The sequence below is a fragment of the Dinoponera quadriceps genome, unplaced genomic scaffold (genome assembly GCF_001313825.1).
Source record: "Dinoponera quadriceps isolate SergipeBrazil2010 unplaced genomic scaffold, ASM131382v1 scaffold5021, whole genome shotgun sequence".
Lineage (NCBI taxonomy): Eukaryota > Metazoa > Arthropoda > Insecta > Hymenoptera > Formicidae > Dinoponera > Dinoponera quadriceps.
Window position 1 is genome coordinate 196385 of NW_014560366.1, and position 11674 is coordinate 208058.

At 38.7% G+C, this 11674-nt stretch overlaps 1 protein-coding gene across 2 annotated transcripts; it reads left to right on the plus strand.

Annotated features, from left to right (window-relative positions):
• Nucleotides 1–64: 64 nt before the first annotated feature.
• LOC106750759 (transmembrane channel-like protein 3) lies at nt 65–11665 on the plus strand. Of its 2 annotated transcripts, XM_014631296.1 has the most exons (18): nt 65–1533; nt 3307–3478; nt 3810–4065; nt 4737–4974; nt 5097–5285; nt 5440–5675; nt 5999–6190; nt 6504–6752; nt 7019–7088; nt 7248–7425; nt 7661–8035; nt 8173–8445; nt 8542–8648; nt 9006–9301; nt 9459–9638; nt 9864–9984; nt 10066–10382; nt 10755–11665. In XM_014631296.1, exons 1-18 carry the CDS (start codon nt 1426–1428, stop codon nt 10918–10920), a joined length of 3723 nt encoding a protein of 1240 aa, XP_014486782.1. In that variant the 5' UTR covers nt 65–1425; the 3' UTR covers nt 10921–11665. The 2 variants fall into 2 exon arrangements, with proteins under 2 accessions (XP_014486782.1, XP_014486783.1); XM_014631297.1 differs by lacking the exons at nt 65–1533; nt 3810–4065 and having other exon boundaries at nt 3400–3478.
• Nucleotides 11666–11674: the final 9 nt, after the last annotated feature.

The following is an 11674-nucleotide window of genomic DNA, read 5'->3' on the forward strand; positions in this document are numbered from 1 at the left end:
AGCCCTTGATCAAGGCTAAGTAAATTACCGATACGAGTTATTTATTATGTCTAATGTTTCGCCACGATTATTACGCGCGACCAAATGCAATATTGTACCCTTGTTTTATTTCGAATCTGCAATTATCCTCTTTTATCGATGTTTCCTATTTTTTAGGTTGGATAAAAAAAGCTTGTCAGGCATGGGAACGATTTACATTTCTCAGTTTTACTCACTTATTTCAACACATCTCACTTTTTCTGACTTTTAAGAAAATTCATTTCAACGTACAAATTAATTGGAAAAGACTCTCATCACTCTTTTAAAAGCTGACTCACTATTTTCACACATTTTCAAGAATGATATTCACTCTTCTCGCTGTTTGTGACAATTTAGCCGCTCCCATGCCTGGAGGCCTGTTCATTTTAGCTGAACTAATGCTGCATTCTCTCTGGAGAACCTTGTTCCTTTCCCCTTCAACGGCTAGATCGTGCACTTGTTTCACTCAAGAGGCAAAAAATGCAGCCTAGTTCAGTTTAAAAAGAATAGATCTCATGGCATGCTCTAGTAATTCTCGAGAACAATAAAAGCTCGACGTGAGTTTCTCGCGTGCACACGAACAGAAGATCACCGTAACGTTCGCTAATGAGATAAAAACGAATGCGCGTTGGCGGCTTTCAGCGTGCATAAGTTAATGACAGCATAACGGTGTTCATTATTGCAAATGTATTACTCCGGCAACTTCAATTTCATTCCATCTTCAGCTGACGGTAAGCCGGCGGATCGTTACAAGGGTCAGCTCAGTTTGCCTCCGCCGCGCAATAAGTCGAGTGAGTACTCGGTATCTTCCGCCGACTTCATGGCTTCACCATGCGTACAGATCGCGGTGCGTTAACTGACAAAACATTAATTATGCGTGAAGCTTGTTTTCCGACGATCTGAAACCTCATCACACTTGTAAAATACTCCGAACATTTTCCTTCTTTTTCTTTTTTGCTCGAACAATCAATAAATGGCTGTAAAATTAACGTGACGATCATGAGAAAAACAGGCTAAAAAGGAAGATTATGTGCCATGTTAATTTTATGATTATTTATCGATGGTTAGAGCAAAGGGAAAGTTACCGAAGTGTTTTACAAATATGCTGAATCGATCACAAATGTATTTTGTGAGTGTATCTTTTAATTCGAACATATACTTCCTCTGCAAGAATTCTGAGTAACATCATCAAAGAAGACGACTGCAATAGCAGGCCAAGAGTTTTAAAAGGGTGTATTGCCCATAACTCGGAATAATAAAAAAACACTAGAAAAAGTTACAAAATCATCTACATTGCATTTAAATGTGATATCAAAAGTTGATATGCCACTAATGGACAATACATCCTTAAAAGGATAAAGAAAGACCTAATCATTATTGTGATTACAGTCGTTTGTAGCGGACAATATGCAGGTTGACTCGGACCAAGCGAGAACTGCCGGCATTTTGAGACTAGACAAAATATCACGCCCCTCCGAACGTCTCGAAACATTTTCCTCACTAACGAATACGCAGGTATATTCCATACATTTAATTTGATTAATTCTCACTCGACATCCTTCGTATTCGTGAAGGTTGTAGCCACGATGCAACGTATCGTGTGGTGCCTTCGGTACCCAACGCGCGTTCCAGCTTCGTTTCACCTCGCTCGTTTCTGGAGTGGCCATTATTGACCGTTTTCGAGCAATTTCACATTTCAGCCGGAATTTACAACTCGACCGTCGTAATTGGCGAGCATTAGCGAAAATTACGTCAGCGGACAACACGAGAGTGATTTTCGCGGGATCCGTGCGATCGCGTGTAGCACGTGCCATGTGCTACTAATCATCCCCATCCCCTTCCAACTCCTCCGAGGAAAGTGATTACCTGCGAAGCAGAAGGGTGGAGTCATGCAAAGAAGAAAAAAATGTATAAAAGCCATTGCGCGTGAAAGAATTTTAATCCGGGTCTACAATAGGTGTGATAAGACTTTAGCATTTTGTTCTAAGCACTAAATTGTATGTAACGTAATTTCCAACAAAAAATGAAAAAGGCGTGAAGAGAACTTGTGGGTGATTTTTCAATTAATCGAGCAGATTCTTCGCGCGATCGTCGCAGGCGCGTTGATCCGATCGAGCCGCGCGATATACACAGGCCGAAGAAGGGTGTGCCGGTGTGGCGTGTGCGACCTCGGATTAACGATTACCTGCGGACACGTAAACGAGAGGGTTCGAGCTTTGTCGAAATCATGTCAAGAAGGAAACGACGAAAACAAGATCTAGATTATATATAAATCATAGTTTGGCGCGAAAATTTTTGTAGCTATATTTCGATCAATTTCATATTTATGTCGACAAATGTGAAGAACTACGCTTGACATTAATTGAAATGAAGGTTAGGTAATAATTAATTAATCAGTTAAAAGTCAAATTTAAACGCTAATAAGTTAAGAAGTTAATAACTTCTCATTTGACTTGGTGAATTTTAAACGAGTTAACTTTTAATTTGAACTAGTTTCAAAATTTATAAAATTAACTTCAACTTATTAACTTTTCCTGTAAAAGTTAAAATAATTTATCAATTGAAATTATTGCAGGTTACTTATAATATAGGGAATAAAAAAGAATAACGAATTTCTTTGTCTTTTTGAATACTAGTAATTTTTTATATGCAGATCTGAACACGAAACAATCAGATTTTTCTTATAAAATACTATTTTACCATTATTTTACATAAATTTAATCAACGATTAAAAGGTTAATCATGCAAAAAAACCTATATACGGCTTTGAATAATTAACTTATAACTTTAAGAAGTTAATTTTATTTTAATTTAACCTTTTTAAATAAGTTAGTTTCTGTTTATGCAATTCTTAACTTATTTAAAAATAAAAATTAACTTAATCAACTTCACGAAATTCAAACTCACCGAGGTCGCATCAATCTAAATTTCAATGGAAGTAATTAATAACAGTCAATTTTATGTGAGAAGTATCAAATTTAAAGAAAGTATTTTAAAAAGTTAGATTTATATCGATTATTTGATTAAGAGACGAAACATCCGATGCACTTCACTCGATCGTGTGATAGTACTTATTTAATGAGCACGTTATCTTCCCGATCTCGGGATCGACGCCACGGGGTTGATAAGGGACGTGATTCCCGATTTCATTCGCAAACGAAGCGACTCGGAACGTGGAAGTGGGTCTCGCAGTTGGGTCGCTGAGCTCTGCATTACTCGCGTGACTGTGAGAGATCTATGATCGGTTCACTAAGACAGTAATTGGTATCTTTCTCACCCCCTTTATAGGTGGGCCCGTCATCCCCGTCGCAGCCGCAACCGTCGCCCAGTCGACAGTCGGTTACGTTTGCTATCGTCGAGAGTCAGTGCAACGAAGATTTCGTCGAGAACGATCAAAGATCGCGAGTAATCGCGAGCGCGGAAGTGCGGCCCAACGACGATACGCGTGTTTCCGTTACTGGTTAGTAAACAATAGCGCTGACTGACGTTCTTGCTCAACATGTAAAATGTTCGTCGCTGGAACGGAATACTCGGAACCGCGTCGCCCTTTCGTTGCGAATTCTCTGATCGATCTAAAATATTTCGCAAGAATTTTGGACATGCGTTTTCTCGCTGCCGACGTCATCAAACAAGACGACTGCAGCGAGGGACCAGAAGCCTTAAGGATGAAAGATTTAATAAGAATGTAAATTAGTTATAGATAAAAAATCGCGTTACATCCGGCGTATGTTAATCTTATGCGACATTTTGGAGACAAAGTGTCAGTTTGTTGCGAATTTTTTGAAAAATAGGGCAAATTATTAAAGAGATAACGGCGGAGCCGGGTGAAAATTCACAAAATCTGGCGTCAATGGAGAGATCAGCCGTGGACGGCGAAATGAACAGCAACGAAAATGATTACTCGGCGTCGGTCTGCGCGATTATTCAGAGACGGAGCTCGACGCGCCGGCAGAGTCGGCGGAGACGACGTCCGTCGTCTCCGTTTGGTCCCGACGTCGACAACGTGACGCGCCGTCGATCCTCAGCTTACACCACGAGCTCCGGAGAGTTAGTATTTCTGCGATGTTCAGAATCGGAGATCGAGTCTCCAAAAATTTATCAAGTTTATACCAAACACGAGACACTTAACACTTGAATTGTCACATTATCCATATATGGCTGACAATTTTAATAACTGACGTATAAGAATAATTTTATGAACTATTTATAAAGATATCTGATGGGAATATAATATCATTTGCACATAATATGTATTAATGAAAAGAACAAAATTAACATCATGAAATTTTTAAATGATTATTATAAAATAATCAAACTTACATGTATTTTTCGTGATATTTTGGAAAGCAATCCATGCATAATTGTGGTTGTTGTTATACCGGTTTCTTAAAAGTACTTATAAGTTAGATAAGACATGAAATGTGGAATATATATTAAGGGTGAAAGTACACAATAAGAATTTTGTGTTAACAACGATCCATTGAAATTTGGTATTACTTTAACACGGATGATGTGTTAAAAAGCGCACAAACACGTAATGTTAAATTAACACATTCACTTTGCCAACATATGTTAACAACGTGAAAAATATATTGAAAATGAAGAATATGTTGAAGAAATGAACAACACTTTCCGTGTTAAAGTAATATAAAATCACAGTGAAATAAATTCTAGTCGTTTGTCGATATGCAAGTGTCGGATAACAATGAATTTAATAGCACGATCATTTCGATGGAGGAGAGCGGTAATCAAGAACAGATCTTCGAGAATCTCAAGCTGCACAAGGAGGTTCTGAGCGGCGTGAAACAACAACCCTGGCCGCTTCGGCGTAAGATCAAGCTTGTACGACAAGCCAAGTCTTACATAAGACGACACGAAGGTGCTCTGCAGGAAAGGCTCGCCCAAAGCCGCAACACTAAAGATGTCATTGCACGTGTCTCGCTTTTCATGACCAAGGTAATCTTTGCAAAACTTTAACCATTAACTTACCTAATCTTGATATTTTTACATCATACGTTAATGGTATGCATTATTTTGTACGATTCGCTCGAAAACTCACGATACATTTTATCTTGCAGAAATGGCAATATTTCCGGCGCGAGCTGATCAATCTTCAAACATGGCTGATACCGTGGGAAGTGCGCATCATGGAAATAGAATCTCACTTCGGATCTGCCGTTGCGTCCTACTTTATATTTCTCCGTTGGCTGTTTTGGATTAATTTAGTCATAGCAGCCACCCTCACGGCATTCGTGGCTATGCCTGAGGTAAGATATTTTTTATTTTTGTTAATCCATCAACTATCAAATCAATCTCCTACGTTTATCGACTATGTCAAACAAATAACGACATAAATTTGATTTCTGCGCAAATACAAATCTCATCTAAGATTTATAAGTTATTGATCGTCTTTCTTTACAGGTGCTGACCGCAAATGCAACGCTCGCCGGCGAAAGAAAGATTATGCTGAGGGAGGAAAGAGTCAAGTCGAAGCAATTGTTGACGTTGTGGGAATTCGAGGGAGTACTGAAGTACTCTCCGTTTTTCTACGGATGGTACACGAATCAAGACTCGTACGGCACTTACAGATTGCCTTTGGCGTACTTTGTCACTAATCTCGTCGTCTACACGTACAGCTTCGTCGCAATTCTGCGCAAGTACCGACTAGATTTCTCTCTCTCTCTCTCTCTCTCTCTCTCTGTCTTTATCATTAGTTAATGTAGCACATTTTCTTCAAGCCACGAGATACATTTCTAAATTTCCCAAATCTCGAAGTTGACGGAAATATAATCTATTTTTCTCAATAAAAATGAAGCAACAGAGTTTTCGAGTGATAAGCTACTCGAAATAGTTTGCGAATTGATTGTTCATCTTCTCGAGACAAGATTGAATCTAAATAGGAACGTTACAGATTTACATTCCTGATAAAAAAAAAAGAAAGACACGAACCATGTACATGAAGACGCATTTCTTGTTTCAGAATGGCGGAGAACTCGCGATTGAGCAAACTGACCGAGAAGGAGGACGAGTACGTCTTCTCGTGGAAACTTTTCACAGCATGGGACTTCATGATCGGCAATCCAGAGACTGCTCACAATCGCACGGCCAGCATCGTGCTCGGCTTCAAAGAGGCCTTGCTGGAGGAAGCGGAAAAAGAAAAGGACGAGAGAAAGTAAGCGCTCCTAACATAAAACGGATTGATATTCGGTAGCTACTTGTTACACTGAAAAAAAAAAATTGCTACGTTCAAGAAAATATTTGCTAAGTAGTTTGTTTTTTTTTAGATTAGGCAAATATTACTTGAATGCAGCGCACTGGGAGAAAAAAGTTATACATTGAAGTATATTTACTCAATCGAAATAAAACAAACTACTCCGATACTCCTTAGCAAATATTCACTTGAACGTAGCAATTTTTTTATTTTTCAGCGTAGAAATTGATTTCTCGCTTACGTGTTACTTGTGTTACTTAACTGTGCCTTTCAGTTGGAAAATCATATCAATGAGGATATTCGTGAACACAGCGGTGCTGTCGTTACTCGCGTTGTCGGCGTTCGCCGTGGTCAAAGTAGTCGAACGAAGCACTACGGAGCTCGACTCACACAATTGGTGGCGCCAGAACGAGATCACGATCGTGATGTCTCTGATTACATACGTCTACCCGATATTCTTCGAGATCCTTGGTTTCCTCGAGAATTATCATCCCAGGAAGCAGCTTCGGATACAATTGGCGCGGTAAAGCTGTTTGCAATCGACTACCGTCCACCGAGAAATGAAGAACTTAGCTTTCACACCGAAACTCCACTTTAAACATATGTTAATATATGTCGGTTTATTTTAAATATTACATTATGACGTTTCATTAAATAATATTTTCCTTTGCGATATGTTACAAAGTATGATTTGTATGGAATTCTCACGGACGGCAGTTCGTTGCGTATATAATGCATTTTACTTTTGATGAGGTCCAAGCGATGCATTTGGTTGTTCTTCTGTTTCAGAATCATGGTCTTGAACTTGCTAAATCTCTATTCCCTGATATTCGCGTTATTTAATAAAATCAGCACTATGGTACGTAATTTATCGTTATTTGCAAGCATCAAGTCGTATGATAAAAAAACGGCAGAAAAAATTATTCGTAAGAGAGATAAGAATTGACAGGCAGATAGGAGAGACTTTATTCGCGTTATTTGTTATACATTTAGATTGTTTTCTATCTTTCTTTCACAGAAACACGATCTCGATGATCTCAAGCCGAAGTCAAAGACGAATTGCGTACATATAGAGGTACCATGTGATAATGAACTAACAAGTACAACGCAACGAATCACAACGTTAGCTTCTCTAAGTCTCGTTTTAATAAGCAACGTTACCCACTCTTATGTGAAGAGAGAGATCTCCGAGCAAAGTAAGACTTACTTATCGACGCAAGTTGATTGAAATGCTTCTGACAGGCGTTTGCGTTTTTTGTTTTAACTTATATATTACATTTGGAAAATATCCAGTAAATTCTACGGAGATAAAATTATGTTTTGACAAATAGAGGTTGTGCGGATATATTTTATTCGTATGAGGCTACAAATTGTTTTCCTGCAATTGATTGATTGATCGAGAATTTAACTGAATCGCTTCCTTCTATCCAGCACTACCAGACATCGGGCGAGAAACGTTTCTTCTCACTCCTCCTGCGAATCCGATGTACGAAGAGTTCAACGATACGTCCAACGACAATTACGAAGAAGATTACGATCCGGATTACGATTATTACGATTTGCATGAAACTTCAGAGACGAATAACATTGATGAATCTTATACCACGTCCTATTATTATAAAGAAGAGAATGGCACTCAGCGTGTGAGCAACAGCGAGACATTGTACGACACGAGTTCGACTATAACCGCCAATTTCTCGTCTGACTCGACAACCATCGAAAATTCCTACAGTTCTGCTGGCAGTTCTATTTTGTCGCAGAGTGAAACTGTGGGATCGACAACCATTGCATCGGATAAAATAGAAGGTACATATTTCGTTTCCTGTATCCTTATACATGAGTACAATAACATGAATTCCCTATATAGCACACAATGTTTATAAAGTATTTTGAAAATGTTATATTGTGTGCTGTTTAGATAGTAATGAACATTTAATGTACAGTTGCAGATTCATCAGAGACCACTGACATCGTTGATATTACCGAAGGGTCAACGGTTGTTGCTTTATTGACTACAACTAGCGAGGAATCTCCTGTTAGAAAGTTTAACGTTACATCTACAACGGTAGATGTCACATCTACAGCGACGTATATCCCGGAAATTAACACTTCTACGGTACAATCAAATGAACATGCAAATTCACCCGCTAAAGAAAACTACGTGATAAAAAAATGTTTCGAAAAAATATGCACTACTACGCTGCCAAATAATTTAGGTAAATGTATTCCTTGAACACATTTAAACACGTTTAAACGCTTATGATGCCAATCTATATTATTTTCTTATCATTTGTATATGCACTCGATTTCAGCTAAGTCCCTGAAACAATTGGATTCAAAGACGCGGAGGAAGTTACGTCGGTTATGCTGGGAAACTATGTTTGGCCAGGAACTTGCCAAGCTCACTGTCATGGATTTGGTAAGATACGAAATATATATATCAAAAGATATTGAAAATGATAAGAAAATAAAGCACGCGAAAGCATCTATTCGATTGGGCCTAAAGACACATTTGGGCCATCCTGTATGAACCCATAATTGTTTTGCCAAATGAAATAACCACTTGGTCTTCTATCTTTCTGTTTATCGAGTTTCAGCCCGATCTGATATATCCTTTCGGGTGTCATTTTCAACGTCCCTTAGTACATAACATAGAATATGGATTTTATGCAATTTATTGCAATCGAGGTCAACTACTGTAGATTTTATACGGTACAAACTGAACTGCTGTACAAACTAGATGTTATCTTTTGTGCGTACGACTGTTCATCATCAGATACTTACCATACTGGCGACCCTCAGCATGGATTTCTTTCGCGCCGTTTTCGTGCGTTTTATGAACAGCTGCTGGTGCTGGGATTTGGAGAAACAGTTCCCGCAATACGGTGACTTCAAGATAGCGGAGAATATCCTTCACTTGGTGAATAATCAAGGCATGGTCTGGATGGGCATGTTCTTCAGTCCTGGTCTAACTGTGCTGAACCTCTTCAAGCTCGGCATTCTAATGTACCTACGTTCTTGGGCTGTTCTAACATGCAACGTGCCTCACGAAGTGGTTTTCAGAGCCTCCAGGTTAGCAATGTCGTCCGGAATTTTTATTATACCTTCACGGCAACTAAATATAAAAAGTGTCGGGCTGCGCTATCGCGAGTATTGTGATTTAAATATGCACCGGCTTTCTTTTATTAACATTTACAGAAATTATATGCATATATATTTTATTTTGCAGATCTAATAATTTCTACTTCGCGCTTTTACTGACGATGCTGTTCTTATGCGTGTTGCCGGTCGGCTTTGCCATCGTCTGGGTCGAGCCTTCGTGGCATTGTGGTCCATTTTCCGGTTATCAAAAAATTTACAACTTAGCAACGAAGAGCCTAACAGACTCGCTTCCGGTGCCAATTCGACGGTGCGTATCTGCTCGTCTTGTAATTTAAATTAAATTATCTCAACGTATATCGTATTTACATTAGACTTTCGCTCCTAGTAAGAAAAATTCAGTTTCTTTAATTATAGTTTATTTAGTTTAGTTGATTCAGTTAGTTATTTTGTTATAAAAATCAAGTTTAAATTCAAACCGATAGAACTGTGTTTCAAATATACAAGATGACTTATCACGAAATCCAATCCTCAGATGTCTCGACTACATTGCATCACCTGGTATAATAATACCACTGATCGTCCTGATGACGTTGATCATTTATTACATGTCATCTCTTGTTGGATCCCTGCGAGAAGCGAATAACGATCTGAAGGTAACAAGATCTATACAGAATATACAGAGTTCCTGGTAACTTCCTGGTGGGCTTACACATTTTTTTTCGATTGCGTTCCAGGTGCAATTGAGACACGAGCGTACGGAGGAACGTCGCAAATTGTTCAAAATAGCGGAGAAGAGGCAGAACGTTGCTGAAACCCCACTAACGAGATGGAAAAAGATTCTCCCGGCGCTGCCGCAGGCCACAGCGGAAATGATACGAAATTCGGAGGCAACTCAGAGGGACGACGTACAAATCGCTATCGGGAACTTGAACGATACAGCGGGGAAGAAACGATCGACGGCTGATATCGAGCAAGATTCGTTATTTCACGATGAAAATCGGAACGAAGGGGAAAATGACTCGAGATTAAACGACACAACGTACAGAAAGAGGTACATTTTTATAATTAGAATATATAAGGTGGGCCATTTAAAGTGTTACGAGCTGTTTTCTCTGAATTTCTATGCATCGAAATAGTAAAGAGTGTTTTACATAAAAGTTGTTTGGTTCGAAGGGGAAAGAAAGATTGGGTTATTAGTTCGATTCCACCTATCACTCTACGTAAAACAGTTTTACGGTGAGTTTATCGAAAAGTGATTATCTTCAAAGAGAAAAACTTGTAAAATTTTAAATGGTCTACCTTATATAACATGCATTGTCCATACGTGTTCGCGTCATGTGCTTTCGATTCACAGTTCACGACGAATTTATCCGTATATCGGAAAATTGTGCGGTTAATTAAAATAAACGATTCTCTTAAACAGGCCAATAAGCTTCGTCGGACCTTCCTGGGATTCGCAGTCGAGCGAACAGGTCGTTGTGCCGGAAATTCAATTGAACAACGAAGATATAATGGTATGCAACGATATTCAAAGTTCTATTGAATTAAACGACGTAGTGCTCGACAGTTACGACAAAGAGAAGACGTAGAGTGACATAGCGTGAGAGTAAAATCAATATATAAAAAATTTAAACGATCGTAAAATTAGTGTTCTCTACATTATCTTAATTCGACGAGAATCAAAGTAGGGGGGGCACATGAAGACACCGTGTGATTAATACGTTTATTTTTGCAAACAAACACAGTGTAAAATATTTATAAACATTTGTAAACAATTGTGTGATAACGATGTGAGAAACAACTATCTCCGAAAAACGATCGCGCACCGTGCACGCGGGATCACACTTCGATTGAGCATTGGCACGTTCCTCTGTACACTTACTTTACTATGAAATATTGTGTGTGCGCGCACGCTAGCATATAACACTGGGATCGTTTTTTCTAATATTGAGTTGTTTAAAAATTTAGGACATATAGGTACGTATACTAATTGCATATATCTCTTATGTATAAAAATATAAACTCATCACCGACAAACGTATAATTAAAATTTTTGCGTTAACATGCGTTATTTACGTGCGATTCTTCCAGCTTAAAAATATACACAACGCTTAAAGTGGTGGAAATAATTAAGGAAGTTCAAGAATCGACCGCGGCAAGGAAAGTTATTACTTTGTTAGAGCGCGGTTCTGTTACAGTTCATCTTTGCGTTCGACATGCTGCGGGCGTTTCTTCTTCGCGTTCGCCAATAAATATAAATTTCCCTCGCCGTGTTTACCGTTCATACGAATCACGGTACACACACACACACACACACACACACACACACACACACACACACAC

What these genes read in the sequence shown, in the direction of transcription:
- LOC106750759 (XM_014631296.1), top strand. Translation starts at nt 1,426, where the DNA reads ATGCAGGTTGACTCGGACCAAGCGAGAACTGCCGGCATTTTGAGACTA. An exon ending in TGCATCGGATAAAATAGAAG is followed by an intron (nt 8,036 to 8,172) that starts GTACATATTTCG and finishes TTTAATGTACAG; the next exon opens with TTGCAGATTCATCAGAGACC. An exon ending in AAGCGAATAACGATCTGAAG is followed by an intron (nt 9,985 to 10,065) that starts GTAACAAGATCT and finishes ATTGCGTTCCAG; the next exon opens with GTGCAATTGAGACACGAGCG.